This window comes from Chiloscyllium punctatum, chromosome 18, assembly GCF_047496795.1.
Source record: "Chiloscyllium punctatum isolate Juve2018m chromosome 18, sChiPun1.3, whole genome shotgun sequence".
NCBI classification, from domain to species: domain Eukaryota; kingdom Metazoa; phylum Chordata; class Chondrichthyes; order Orectolobiformes; family Hemiscylliidae; genus Chiloscyllium; species Chiloscyllium punctatum.
The window spans coordinates 82,469,097-82,484,733 of NC_092756.1; the positions used below are offsets into that span (position 1 = coordinate 82,469,097).

Sequence of the window (15,637 nt, forward strand, 5' to 3'; positions counted from 1 at the left end):
CCACCCAGACCCAACCCTCTGCCCTATCCCTGCGCTTCCCATTCTTCTGCTTCTCGGATGCTGCCTGACCTGCTGTGCTTTTCCAGCACCAAACCCTCGCCCCTAAACCCCCATGATCTGCAGTCCTCACTTTCTACTAGTCTTTTAAATGCTGCGATAGTACGAGCTGATAAAGCCAGTGTTAAAAGGTTAAAGGGAAAAACCTGGTGTCAATTCTTCTTTATCAGCCAATCTGACTTCAGAGCCTGAGGCCAAATCAGATATAGATCCGAGCTTCCCCCCTTCTCCCTGTCTCCTTATGGTAAATGGTTCAGCTACATTATCGGAAATCTAACATGCATTGTTGTAGCCTCCCGCCGCAACAGGTTCAGCTCAAGATCCTTCAGACTGATTTCAAAGAGAAATACTGAGAATTACAGGTCTGAAAAAAGCACCAGCTGACAGGAAATGGCACTCTTGTTTTTGGATTGTTGCACCAGTTCCGTCAAAAAGCGGAATTTGTGACAAAAGATGAACGCAGCCCACCAAAAGACTGGCTTCGACCTGCAGCACCGATGTTTGATCTTCTCAGCCTGTGTCCTCGCCTCAGCCGCCCTGATGTCGACTTATGTCGCGGCAGTGGCTTTGCAGCACGTCCTTGCGCTGAGGGCGGAGATCTCCTCGATCCGAGAGGAGCTGGAGTCCTTTCAGTTCCGACTGGACCACTTGGCGGCGGGCACCAAGGGGCCAGCGGCGAACCGGAGCCGCTCAGTCAGACTCGCCGGGGAGCGGCGCGGCGGGGAGGCATTACGAGCCGGGGACGTGACACTTCGCGGCCGACGGTCGCTGCCCGAGCAAGGTCAACAGTCCTTCGTGCAACTCATCGCGACCAATGACCAGCGGCCGGCGGTCAGAGCGAGCAGCTGCCAAAAGTGCCTCCCAGGAAGGCACCAGCCTGCCTGTCGAGCTGAAAGGAGACCTGCTTCCAGTCAGAACCATGTGGAGGGGACTCTGGTCCCCTGGATGCTCAGTCTGAAGAGGGGAACTGCCCTGGACAGAATGGGCAACAAGATCTCCGTGAAAGAAGCCGGCTTCTTCCTGATTTACAGCCAAGTGTGGTACAAGGATAACATTTTTACAATGGGGCATCTCGTCAAAAGAATCAAAGCCAACATCGTTGGCAGCGAGCCGCGGACCTCGATCCTCTTTCGCTGCATCCAGAACATGCCCGCCTGCTGTCCCAATAACTCCTGCTTCACCGCCGGCGTCGCCAAGCTGGAAGCAGGGGATGAGCTGGAACTGGTCATACCACGGGTGCAAGCCCACGTTGCACTCAATGGAGACGGGACGTTTTTCGGGGCGATACAGCTGCCGTAAACCGAGTGCAGAGCCTTCGAGGCGAAGTTGCTGACCGAGAACGCGAGGAGAAAGTCCTGCCAGTCTCGATTCCTTCCTAGCTCTGGTTGACCAATGGCCCGAGGCTTTCACCGTGCTTTGGACAAATCAAGCAGGTCAGGCAGCATCCCAGGAGCAGGAGAATCGGGTATAAGCCCTTCCTGACCCATAGTGCTAGGTGCATTAGGCAGAGGGAAATGGGTCTGGGTGGGTTACTCCTTGGAGGGTCAGTGTGGACTGGGTGGGCCCGCACTGTAGGGAAAAAAAATATCTAATCAGGAACCAATGATTCATTCCCGATGAAGGGCTTAAGCTTGAAACATCGATTGTCCTGCTCCTCGGATGCTGCCTGACCTGTTGAGCTTTTCCAGCACCACCCTCTCAACTCGGATCTCCAGCATCTGCAGTCCTCACTTTTGGAAAGAAAAATAATTTCGCTTTTGCGCAGTCAAGAGACAGTGGAAAAGAGAATGGCAGTTACTGAGTTCAGAAAGTTTCAGCTGTTCTCTGAAAAAAAAAAGGCAAGCTAAAGGAAACTCAGTGGATTTCAAACAGAGTCTTCCTCTGCTGCGGGCCACCCTGTTTTGGAAGAAATTGATAATGCATGGTACAGAGAAGGCAGACCAGAACAAGGCAGCATCCTGTATCTCTATGATTTGCAATAGTTACAATCCAGACATCTCACCAGAGGAAGCTCAGTCCACATCCTGCAAGAAACAAAGCCTGTCTGACACGCAGGATGAGCCAAATCAATGCTGGAGGAAGATGCCCTTGAAGATTCAACGTAGCCCAAGAGCTGCCAGTGATGAACAGCAATTTACATCCCAGTGAGCGAAATACTTTGGATGATCGAGCCAGAATTCCAATAAAATGAAATGCCTCCTCACACAGATGGGATTACAGGAGGTGGGGGGGGCACTAGGGGCAAGGGCTGGAGAGTGATCAACAGTAAGGGATAGAGAGTGTCCACAGAATCCAGACTGGATACATCCACAACCTCAACTCTCAGGCGTCGACCATGGTCAGCAGAGAGGAACAGTCACATTCCAACAAGGTCATTTGGAAGCCAGTCAAATAGGACATAACCACATTTTAAAGAAAGAAGGTCAGTACTTTCTCAATGACAATGCACCACGATCCTCGTACAGTGTGGCAACAACGCGACCAATGGTTTAATTGTAAACTCATGCCTTAAAAACTCTTCCTTCAATCTGCAGGGAGAGACAATAGTGACTGGGACTACTGACTGTATGTGATGGATCAAGTTAGTTATGGGTATTAAAACGGGCTTATTTATTAAGGCCTGTAGCATTTCACTGTGTCTTTATCCCTTTCTCTGTCTGAACATTGCTGACTTCGCACTGTGGGATCCTTTCGAGACTCAGTGTTTCAGAGATGCACCTTCCATTGCACAGGCCAACATGTCTAAGGATGGAGAGAAGCTTAATGTCGCTGTCACAAGGTTAATAAGGGGAGCAGTCTTTAAATGATGTTCTCCTTTCTCGGCAAGAAATGTAACTGTTATTTTGAAGCCCAGATGTAAATACAGCATATTTTCTATTCGAATGTTTACGTAGAAGCCAGGTGTCTGAATGCATGGGCGGAAGTATTAGAGTGAACACTACAATATACAGTCTTATCATCACAAGTTATTTGCCAAGCATGGCATGACTTTAATACTGCACAGAATGTTCTCTGAATTGTGTATATTTTCATTTGATCAGATGAATAAAGTTTATTTTGAAAAACTCTTCCTATTGGCTTAATATCAAATAACCAGGTACCAAATTTACATTGAATTTTGGATCAGATTATCCAGTGCCAATGCTACTGGGCATTCTCAACAATTACTGGTCCTTGAGGGTTCAGTTTTCAATTTCTGTGTAAGAGGAAGGGTGGATCTGTAGCTGGAGCAGGGAATAGACATGTGTCTGGGTGGGTTACACTTTGGAGGTTCGGTGTGGATTTGTTGGGCCGAAGGGCCTGTTTCCACTCTGTAGGGATTCTATGATTCCAGTGGAAACTCATGCAGACATGGAGCAGAGTGTGCAAACTCCATTCACACAGCCCCAAAGATGCTGAAATCAAACTGGGTGCCTGGTGCTGTGAAGCAGCAGTGCTACCATGAGTCACTGTGCTGTCCCTAAATTCTGCCAGTGATGATCAGCAATATACATCCAGTGAGAGAAATACTTTGGATGATCGAGCCAGAATTCCAATAAAATGAAATGCCCCCTCACACAGATGGGATTACAGGAGGTGGGGGCACCAGGGGCAAGGCCTGGAGAGTGATGAACAGTAAGGGATAGAGAGTGTCCACAGAATCCAGACTGGATACATCCACAACCTCAACTCTCAGGCTTCGACCATGGTCAGCAGACAGGAACTGTCACATTCCTCAGACAGGATAGCATCAACATTGGAAGGCAGAATTTAGGAACAGGAGAAAGCCTTCTCTGCCATTCAGTAAGATTGCCGTTGATCTCGTTATGGTTTCAACTTCATGTTTTTGCCTGGCCCCATACCTTGTCTATCACAAATCTAAATCACTCAGCCTTGAATAAATTAAATGAACTCACCACTTTCTGAGCATGAAAATTCCACAGCTAATGAACTTTAAGGAAGAAAGAGTTGCCAAGCTTCCATTTTAATAATGAGACCATTTATTTTTAAATACTGTCCCCTGGTTTTGGTCTCTTCTACATTGGTGAACAGTCTCCCAGAATTCACCTTGACTGATTCCCTCAGAATCTTAAAATTTTCATGAAGGTCCTCTCCCAATCTACAAAGCTCTGATGTATAATTTGTCCAATTTTTCTCCACATGATAAACTTTTATCCCAGAGAAGAAAAGGTGGGATTGCAAGGATAGGGTAGTAAGTTGTTCAGAGGTTCGCTATGGACTTGATGGACCAAATAGTCTGCTTCCACATTGTTGCTGTATGAATAATTTAGGGACAGCACAGTGACTCATGGTAGCACTGCTGCTTCACAGCACCAGGCACCCAGTTTGATTTCAGCATCTTTGGGGTTGTGTGAATGGAGTTTCCACTGGAATCATAGAAACCCTACAGAGTGGAAACAGGCCCTTCAGCCCAACAAATCCACACCAAACCTCCAAAGTGTAACCCACCCAGACCCATTCCCCTACCCTCTTAACCCATACCCTGACTAGTGCACCTGACCTACATGCCCCTAACGGCTGTGGGCAATTTAGCATGACCAATTCACCTAACCTGCACATCTTTGGATTGTGGGAGGGAACCGGAGCACCTGGAGGAAAACCACACTGGGGAAAACGTGCAAACCCCACACGGACAGTAACCCGAGGCTGGAATTGAACCCAGGTCCCTGGTGCTGTGAGGCAACAGTGCTAACCACGAAGCCACTAACTCAGTGCTCCAGTTTCCTCCCACAGTCCAAAGATGTGCAGGTTAGATGGATTGGCCATGCTAAAATTTGCTCCAAAGGGTGCAGGTTTGGTGGGTTTGCCATAGTAAAAGTTCCATGCAGGGTTATAAATATGGGTGGGATGCTCTTCGGATGGTTAGTGCAGACTTCATGGTCTGAATGGCCTCTTCCTACACTGTAGGGATTCAATGATTCTAAGCCAAATGAACCTTCTCAGCTGTTTCTAATGCAATTATAACCGTAGATTATATCTAAAATTGTACACGACACTCCAGATGTGGTCTAACCAAAGCCCTGCAGCAAATTACATTTGCCTTGTAATAAACACCATTTTGCTTTCCTAATTAATTGCTGTACTTACAAAGGATGTTTTCGTGACTCGACATTTTTCAAAACAGGATTTGTCCCTTTGGTTTGGAAAATTGCAAATGTCACCTCACTTTTCTTTAAAAAAAAGTGTGAATAGAAATCAGCCAATCATTAACCTATCATTTTAACAGCTGTCATGGGGAAGTCATTGGAATGTATAAATAAGGACAGTACAACAGAGAATGGAGAGAATTTGAGATGATTGGAGAGAGTCGGCAAGGTTTTGTACAGGAGTGCCAAAGAAATTGTTTTGGACTCAAAACTCTAACTCTGTTTTTCACTCCACAAATGCTGTCAGGCCTGTTGAGTTTCTCTATTATTTTCTGTTTTTATTTCCATAAGACCATTCAGCCCATTGCTGATAAGCTTCTCATCCCCATTCTCCCCATAACCTTTGAGCTCTTTGATAATCAAGAACCTATCTATCTCTGTTTTAAATATACTCAATGATTTGGCCTCCACAGTCTTCTGTGGCAGTGAATTCCATAGATTCACCACAGTTTGGATGACGTAGTTTCTCCTCATCTCTGTCCGAAAGAGTCTTCCCTTTACTCTAAGGCCCTCAGGTCCTAGTCTCTGCTGCTAATGGAAACATCCTCCCAGTGTCCACTCTGTCCAGGCCATTCAGTATTCTGTACGTTTCAATTAGATCCAAACTCATCCTTCTAAGTTCCATTGAGTGTAGACCTAGGGTCCTCAAACATTCCTCATAAGTTAAGTCTTTCATTCCTGGGATCATTCTCGTGAATCTTCTATGGACCTGCTCCAGGGCCAGTGCATCCTTTCTAAGCTGTGGGGCCTAAAACTGCTCACAATTCTCCAAATGTGGTCTGACCAAAGCCTCAGAAGCACATCCCTGCTTTTATATTCTAGTCCTTTCAAAATAAATGCCAACATTGTATTTGCCTTCCTAACTACTGACTCAACCTGCAAGTTTACTGTAGGAGAATCTTGGACTAGGACTCACAAGTCAATTTGCATTTCAGATTTCTGAATTTTTGGGGAAAGATTTAGAAAGGACCTAAGGGGCAACTTGTCCATGCAGTGGGTGGTGCGTGTGTGGAATGAGCTGCCAGAGGGGGTGGTGGAGGCTGGTAGAATTACGTTTAAAAGGCACCTGGATGGGTATATGGATAGTAAAGGTTTAGAATGATATGGGCCAAATGTTGGCAAATGGGACTAGATTTGGTTAGGATATCTGGTTGGCATGGATGGATTGGACTAAAGAGTCTGTATCAATGCTGTACATCTCTATGACTCGATGACTCTATTTAGAAAATAGTTTGTACTAGATCTTTCTTTGTTTTCTAGGGCAGCATGGTGGCTCAGTGGTTATCATTGCTGCCTCACATCACCAGGAACCTAGGTGCGATTCTACCCTTGGGTGACTATGTGTGTGGTGTTGACACATTCTCCCTGTGTCTGCATGGGTTTCCTGCAGGTGTTCTGGTTTCCTCCCACAGTTCAAAGATGTGCAGATTAGGTGGATTGGCCGTCTGAAATTTCCCATAGTGTCCAGGGATGTGCAGGTGGGTTAGCCATGGGAAATGCAGGTATGGTGTTGGCTCTGGGTGAGATGCTCTTTGGAGGGATGATGTGGATTTGATGGGCTGAATGGCCTGCTCCCACACTGTAGGGATTATATGATGTCTTTAAAAAGGCAATCTTAAATGTAATAGCTACGAAGTAATATGCAATAAACCTTTTCTGTTTAATTAACACTGAGCCAATCCTTAGCTGAATGCATCATGTGAGTATTCTGCTAGAAAGTTTCCAAAATCTTGTTCACAGATGTTATGATATACCTCTGAAGCAGGTAGGACTTTAACCCAGGACTAATGGACAACAGGTAGGGACACTGCCACTGAACTATGGGCATCCTTCTACATTTGGCCTAAGTAATATCAAGTGAATCTACCCATAAAACATTGCCAGTACAAGACTCACCAATGGAAAACATGTCTCTCTACTGTATCAATTCCTTCCAAAATCCTAAAAATCCACCATCAAATCACCCTTTATGTTCCATGGAATATAAGCCTATTTCATATCAAAACAATCTCCTCTTTCTATTCCCTTATTAAAGCCTAGCATTCCATTAGCCTTTCTGATTTGTCACATTGCTGACAACTACCTTCTTGTTATTTGTGTACATAGACATTTAAATTTTATCAGACCTCCATTATAAGAGTGTTACAAGGGGACATAAATTTAAGGTGAAGGGTGGAAGGTATAGGGGGGATATCAGGGGTAGGTTCTTTACCCAGAGAGTGGTGGGGGCATGGAATGCGCTGCCTGTGGGAGTGGCAGAGTCAGAATCATTGGTGACCTTTAAGCGGCAATTGGATAGGTATATGGATAGGTGCTTAAGCTAGGACAAATGTTCGGCACAACATCGTGGGCCGAAGGGCCTGTTCTATGCTGTATTGTTCTATATTCTATGTTCTATGGAAGCCAACATATAAATAATCCTCAGACATCTCCTTTATTGAGCCAAAATGGATTACCTCACACCTGCTTGCATCAAAATCAATTGACCAGAGTTTCATCTATTTGCTTAATCTATCGGTGCTCCTTTGTGATTTTATCTTCCTGTATAAACTAGATCACCTATACTTGTGACATTGGCAGACCTAGTTATATGGCTTCCAATATTGTGCTATCTAAATTATTCAAAGCACAGATTCTTAAGGAGTATCAGTAATCATTTTCATCCAGTTTGAGCACCTACTCATTGTCTAACTCTGTTGTCTTCAACTAGCTAACCAATCTCCCATTGAAGAAGATAACTTGCCTTTGATCCTATTAGTTTTAATTTTTACTTAATAATAGTTTCCCATGTGGAACATTATTAAATCCCTTGTGGAGGTCCATATAGACTGAACCTATAGACATTCCACTGTCCACTACTTAGCCACATCTTCAATAAAATCCAGTTGGGTTTTGCAGATGCAACCTACTCTATACAAATACACAAAGCGCTGTGGATGTCAGAGACCATAGAATCCCTACAGTGCAGAAGCAGGCCGTTCACGTCATCTCTACTTACTTTCATCTCTACTTGTCTGGATGTGAGTTTAAAATAATCACTAATCATAAGCCTCTCATAAGCTCAGGCAACAATCCACATCTTAAAGCATCCACTTGAATAGAGCTTTGGACACTCCGGAAAGAAGCTCTGGATCATGACTGAGCAAATGTCTACAAGTGTCTTCGTACACTTGTAAGTTCTTCACAATATTTGAAATGAGCTTGCTGTTACAACCACATCGCATTGCATGCCGCTGTCTTGTGATTTCCACATTCAATGAGGGAATGAACATTCTGCTTAGGACGTGTAGGTCACCAGGGGATTAACTAAACCAAACAGTTCCTTCGGCAAATGGATGGGATTGAACATGAGGTGGGGGATAAGATTAATCAGTGTTTCCCATATCAGATAACAACAATGTCAAATCGCTGATAGGAAAGATATCATTAAACTGGAGAGAGTTCAGAAAAGATTTTCCAGGATATTGCTGGGAATGGAGGGTTTGAAATTTGGGGAGAGGTTTGATAGGATGGGGCATTTTTCACTAAAGCGTAGGAGGTTGAGGGGTAACATTGTGGATAATAAAATAATTTGGGTGTAGATCCGATGAATGACAAGGGTCTTTTCCCGCAGATGGAAGTGTTTAAAACTAAGAGGCATATTTTTAAGATGAAAGGAGCAATACTTAAAAAGGAAATGAGAGGAAATGCTTTTATACAGAGAGTTATTCGTGTATGGAATGAATTGCCAGCGGAAGTGATGGATGTAGGGACAATTGCAATGTTTAAAAAAACATTTGGATAAGTACATGATTAGAAAAGGCTTGGAGGGATATGGGCCGTGTACGGGAAGGTGGGACTACTTTAGCTTGGGAACATTGCCATGTGTGGACTAGTTAGTCTGAAGGGTCTATTTCTGTGCTGCATGACTCTATGACTCTAGGTTTGAACTACTTCTAAGACTATAGATTGAAATTAGAAAAAAAAAGCAAGCAGGAGGCTGGTAGGGTACAGCAAGTCAGGCAGCATCAGAAGGTGGAGAGGTCAATGTTTCAGGTGTAACCCTTCTTTAGGACTGGGGGATGGAGGTAGGGGGAGTTTCAGGTAAAGAGAGAGGGGGATAAGGTTAGGATTGGGGAGAGGAGTGAAGTGGTGAGGTGATGATAAGTGAATAGTACGACCTGGAAGTTCAATGGGAAGAGTGAATCTGGTTGGTAGCTGGAAGGAGAGGTTGGTTGGAAGGATGGAAGGGAGGAGGCAGGCTTGGAAAGGGAGATGGGGGATGGGAAGGGAAGTTATCTGAAATTGGAGAACTCAATGCTGAGTCCTCCGGTCTGTAGGCTATCCAGGCAGAAGATGAGGTGTTGTTCCTCCAATTTGCGGGCTGATTGACTGTGGCAATGGAGGAAGCCAAGGATGGACATGTCGGAGAGGGAATGAGAAGGAGAATTGAATCAGGCAGTGACTGGGAAATCAGGTTGACTCCTGTGGGTCTGGCTGAGATGCTCGGCAAAACGTGCCCTTAATTTACATTTGGTCTTACTCATGTAGAGAAGACCACATTGGGAACATCAAATACAGTAAACTAAGTTGGAAGAGAGGCAGGTGAACCTCTGTCTCACTGGGAAGAACTGTTTGGGGCCCTGGATGGAGGTGAGGGGGTATGGGCTGGCAGGTTTTGCATCTTCTATGGTCACAGGGGATGGTACCAGGGGAGTTCGGGGAGAGGTTGGTGAGGAGGATGGTGTGAACCAAGGTAAAAACAAGGACTGCAGATGCTGGAAACCTGAGTCTAGAGTAGAGTGGTGCTGGAAAAGCATAGCAGGTCAAGGCAGCATCCCGATTTTCAGCCAGGAAAATCAATGTTTCGGGCAAAAGCCCTTCATCAAGAATAGAGGCAGGGTGCCTGCAGAGTGGAGAGATAAATGAGAGGGGGGTGGGGTGGGGAGAAAGTACAATAGAGTAGGAGATGACCTGGGGGTTGCAGTGAGAGAGAGACTCACTTAGATTCTTACAGAGAGAGGAGGAAAACTTCTTCAAGGCAGGCATTATTGCAAGAGGATTTGCAGTAGGGTTAAAATCAATGAGGTAAAAACAATGACTGCAGATGCTGGAAACCAGGACTGTCGAAGGGAATGGTCCTTGAGAAAGGCAGAGAGGGGTGGGGAGGGGAAGATGTTCTTGGTGGTGGAGTCTAATTGGAGTTGGCAGAAGTGTTTGAGGATGATGCATTGAGTGTGGAGACTGATGGGGTAGAAGGTGAGGACAAGGGAGACCCTATCTTTATGTTTGGACGGTGTGGGGTTTAGAGCAGTGGAGTGGGGAATGGAGGAGATGCGGTGGAGGGCTATCTGGCTGACAGAGGGAGAAAAGCACGTTGCTCAAAATAGGTGGACATCTGGGATGCTTGGGAGTGGAACATCTCCTCATCTGAGCAAATGCAGGAGATGGAGAAATTGGGAAAATTGGAGTTTTTGCAGGATACAGGTTGGGAGGAGATGTAGTCCAGGTAGTTATGGGAGTCTGTGGGTTTGTAGTAAATGTCTGCCCATAAACTGTTGCCAGAGATGAAAACAGAGAGGTCAAGGAAAAGGAGGGAGGTGTCTGAGATAGACCAAGTGATTTTAAAGGCTGGGTGGAAATTGTTGGCAAAGTCGATGAACTGCTCCATTTCAGCCTGGGTGCAGGATGCAGCACCGAAGCAGACATCGATGCAATGGTAAAGGGTTGGGGAACTGTACCTGTGTGTGTACTTAAAATGGCACGGTGGCTCAGCACCAGGGACCCGGGTTCGATTCCAACCTCGTGCAACGGTCTGCGTAGGTTTCATCCGGGTGCTCTGTTTTCTTCCCACGGTCCAGAGATGTGCAGGTTAGGTGGATTGGCCGTGGAAAAGCTGGGACTAAGGGATAGGGTAGTGAGGTGGGTCTGGGCGGGATGTTGTTCAGAGATTTAGTGTGGACATGATGGGACAAATGGCCTGCTTTCATGTTGTTACTGTGTGAATAATTTAGAGACAGCACAGTGACTCTGTGGTTAACACTGCTGCTTCACAGCATCAGGTACCCATGTTTGATTCAGCATCTTTGGGGCTGTCTGAGTTGAGTTTGCACATTCTCTTCTGTGTCTGCGTGAGTTTCTGCTGGAATCATAGAATCCCTACAGAGTGGAAAGAGGCTCTTCAGCTCAACAAGTCCACACTGACCCTCTGAAGAGCAAGCCACCCAGACCCATTCCCTTATCCTACTATCCCATATTTACCCCTGACTGACACACCTAACCTACATGTCCCTGAAGGTTGTGGACAATTTAGCATGGCCAATTCACCTGACCTGCACATCTTTGGACTGTGGGAGGAAACCAGAACACACACAAGAAACTCGTGCAGACATGAGGAGAACGTGCAAACCCCACACAGTCACCCAAGGCTGGAATCGAACCCAGGTCCCTGGCGCTGTGAGGCAGCAGTGCTAACCACTGAGCCACCATGCCGCTGGGTGCTCCAGTTTCCTCCCACAGTCCAAAGATGTGCAGGTCAGGTGAGTTGGTCATGCTAAATTGCCCATTGTGTTGAATGCATAGGGTAGGGGAATGATTCTGGGTGGGTTACTTCTCAGAGGGTTAGTGTGGACTTGATGGGCCATATGACCTGTTTCCATACTGTAGGGAATATAATTTAATCTGAAGAGGAACTGTTTGAGATGGCCAACAAAGAGGCAGGCGTAACTAAGGGACGTGAGAGTGCCCATGGCTGCCCCCAGATTGAAATTAGTATTGATTTTGCTGACTGCCCCCAAGTTAACACTTATTTCATCTCATTGGTGACCACAGCAGAGTCTCAGAGATGGGACTCTACAAAAGCTAAAGTCACCCCAAAGCTTTACTAGACTTTCTCTTACACAAAAAAAAATCAAAACTTGCTGGAGAAACTCAGCAGGTCTGGCAGCATCCATGGTGAGAAAGCAGGGTTAATGTTTCGAGACCAGTGGCCCTTCTTCAGAACGGATTTTTCTGTTGTTTGGAATCCCCTGAATATTGAGATCCAGTTAACACTGATGAGATCAGTAATTTTGAGAACAAGTGAGATTTTACTCATTGAAATAACCACAGTTCATGGCCGAGAGTTAATGAGAGAAGTCAAGAGCTTTATTGGGTATCATGAAAGTAATGACTTGCGTGGATAGAGTTGGGAGCAAGTTGTGGTCGTAACAGTTCCGTCACTTTTTTTTCTGCAGGTCAGTAGAACTCCTCCACTGAGGAATCATCAATAATTCACTCATTGTATGGCATTGCTATTCCACCATGTGAAACCTTGAAACACAGCCTGCCTTTGGTTCAATATCACTTTGCATCAGTCAATCTGCAAACGAAAAAGGATGTTGTAGCCTCCAGATAGTTTCCTCTTTGAAACTGTTTTCCCTGCATTTGTTATCATCTGTTGAAAGTTCTCTGAAATGCATGAATCATTTTGTACTGACAAGCCTTTTATGATGCTGCCTTTGCATTGCTCAAATATCTGAGTAAGTAAGAGGGTCACCAGACTGACCCGAAATCTGATAATGTTGTACTAATGCAGTAATTGTGTAAATATGAAATAGCTAAACTGACCAGAGCTTCAAGGTTTGGTCCAAACCCGTTCAGTGTCCACTTCATCTTAAATGGTGTCACAGGTGTGGGTTTTATTCAAAGATTATGGTATTTTAAACTTTCTCTTGTAATTGAAGGTAAAATGGAATATGAAGAATGGTGTGTAATCCTTACTAACACTGTCCGGCAACAGGCCAAGTGATCTAGTTACCATGGGGAAAGAGGGCCCAGCAAACCTTTCACTCCTCAAACAAAGGTAAAAACATTCCTGATGAAGGGCTTTTGCCCGAAACGTCGATTTCGAAGCTATTTGGATGCTGCCTGAACTGCTGTGCTCTTCCAGCACCACTAATCCAGAATGTGGGCAGATTGTCTCTCTCAGTGATTTTGCAACAGTGAGAGAGAAAATCCCAGGAAGGGGGACAAAGGCTGGTGTGATCAGCAGAAAGAACACTATTTCTCTGTGGGAAACTGTTCAGGTCAAAGACATAACCTGCGGCGATCTGGGAACACTGAGAGATTCATCCTGGCATGGTGAGGATTAGGAATCACTGATGTGAGCTGTGCTGCTGGGGATGCGTTCAGGAATTCTCACAAGGTTGGGGAAATGACATTTGATGCTTTCCAGGTATTACAACTTGGTGAAATAGGAGAGAGTGATTTTAGAATGGTTCTTGCAAAGTTTGCAATGCTGTGGAGAGTCTGCCAAGACATATAAGTAAAATGTAGGATTTTCAGTTACGTTAAAGAGTTAAAGCAAGTGAGAGGTGGGTTTTCTCCAGAGGGGGAAGAGGAAACAGAGAGCGCAGAAAGTGTCCACTGGCCAACTAGTATTGAGTTCTATTCAGCTCTTACTCTCATGTTAATGTTTTGTCCTGGGTAGTGTTCCAGTGAAGTCCAATGCAAACTGGAGGAAACAAGACATTATTTTTCAATAAGGCACTTTTCAGCCTTCAGAATTGACATTGAGTTCAACAAACTTAAAGCATAAACACTGTCCTCCATTTTTGTTCACATGCCCTCCCTGTCACCCCAATGTCTTGTTTTCATGGGTTTGCTCTCAGTGAAGCTGGGCTATTTTCAAACATACTATTAACACCCATTTCGCATCTATATCTCTCCTCTGCTATCATTATACTTTTGCTATGGGCACCCTTATCATCGGTTCCATATGTTCCTCTGTCGCCTTTGTCAACTGCATTAAAACCATAATTTCCTTGCTCCTTCAGTTCCAAATAAGAGCCATTTTGAAAATATAGTCAAAAGATAGCTGTCGATTTAAATTCAGTGACTGTCTTGGGGGGAAAATGGGAGGTGTTCACTGTTATTTCTCTTATCCCACTATTATGCGGATCATAACATAAATTTAAGTGCTTTGCAGGGTTATAAGTATGGTCAGTCATTTGATTCTCTAAACTCTCTAATCTTGAACGTAAACCCAAGAAAAACGACAGACTCACCAGCCGTGTACTCAATTCCTGTGAGGATCACTGGTCGAAGTATTCGCTGAAATCATTAACCTCATCTTGCTACAATTTGAAGCCCCCACCTAGTTCAAGAAGATCACTACCATCATCCCAATACCAAAGAAAACACATACAACATGCCTCAATAACTACCGCCCAGTGGCTCTGACCTTCATGATCATGAAGTGCTTTGAGAGGTTAGTCATGGCCTTCCAGCCTGCCTCGATCCCTTGTAATTTTGTCGACTGGCAAAACAGGTCCATGGCAGATACCATTTCCCTACCCCTACTCGCAAGGATGTGTTCTCAGCTCCCTGTATAGACATGACCGTGCGTCCAAATATCTTATGAACGTCTGCTGATGGCACCACCATGGTAGGCCGGATATCAAAAATGATGAGTCAGAGTACAGAAATGGAGTGCTTGGTGACATGGTGCAATGATAATAACCTCTCTCTAAATGTCAACAAAATGAAAAAAAAACAGATCATTGAAGAAAAGAGGAGGACACATTCCATATCCATCAATGGAGATGAAGTGGAGAATGTCTACAGCGTCAAGTTCCTAAGAGTGATGGTCACCAACAATCTGTCCTGGACCTCCCATGTAGATGTGATGGTCAAGAAGGTACAATAATGCCTCTTCTTCCACAGGAGGCTCAGGAAATTCGGCATCTCCATGAAGGATCCTCACCAACTTTTACGGATCCACCACAGAAAGAATGCTATCTGAGGGCATAATGGCCTGGTACAACAATTACTCTGCCCAGGTCTGTAAAAAACGACAGCAAGTTGTGTACGCAGCCCAGACCATCACGAATGCCAACCTCACATCTAAGGATGCCATCTGCACTTCTTGGAAAGGCTACCAACATCATCAAAGGCCCCTCCCACCCCCGTAATACTCTCTTCCAGCCACTTCCATCAGGCAGAGGACACAGAAGCTTGAACACAGGGACCAACTGGTTCAAGAACAGTTTCTTCCCTGCTATTATTAGTCAGCTGAATGGACCTCTTTAATTCCAAATCTAATGTTGATCTTGTTTTTGCACACCTCCTGTGCAGCCATAATCTTGTATTTCTCACTGTCTAAACACCCTATGATCTGTATGCCTTTGTATGGAATGATCTGCCTGTACTGTTCGCAGAACAAAACTTTTCACTGCACTTAGGTACATGCAACAACAATAAATCAAATCAAATTAGATTTAGAATAAAAAGATCCATTAGCCAGATTTCTTTAAGAAAGCAAAGTTTTTAGTTGTAACATCATCAGTATTCAAAGCTGGTGAGGCACCAAGTCCAGCTGAGATCCATCTAAAGGAGATGGAAGGAAATTAAAGTTAAAATAGCAAAGGAATTGCACATCATTTTCCAATTTTCTTTACCACAGATTCATAGAA

At 44.9% G+C, this 15,637-nt stretch overlaps 1 protein-coding gene across 1 annotated transcript; it reads left to right on the forward strand.

The window, feature by feature from the left end:
• The first annotated feature begins 284 nt into the window (after positions 1-284).
• LOC140489249 (uncharacterized) lies at positions 285-3,055 on the forward strand. The gene has a single exon (XM_072588588.1). The coding sequence runs from the start codon at positions 511-513 to the stop codon at positions 1,354-1,356; it is 846 nt and encodes a 281-aa protein (XP_072444689.1). The 5' UTR covers positions 285-510; the 3' UTR covers positions 1,357-3,055.
• The last annotated feature ends 12,582 nt before the right edge of the window (positions 3,056-15,637 follow it).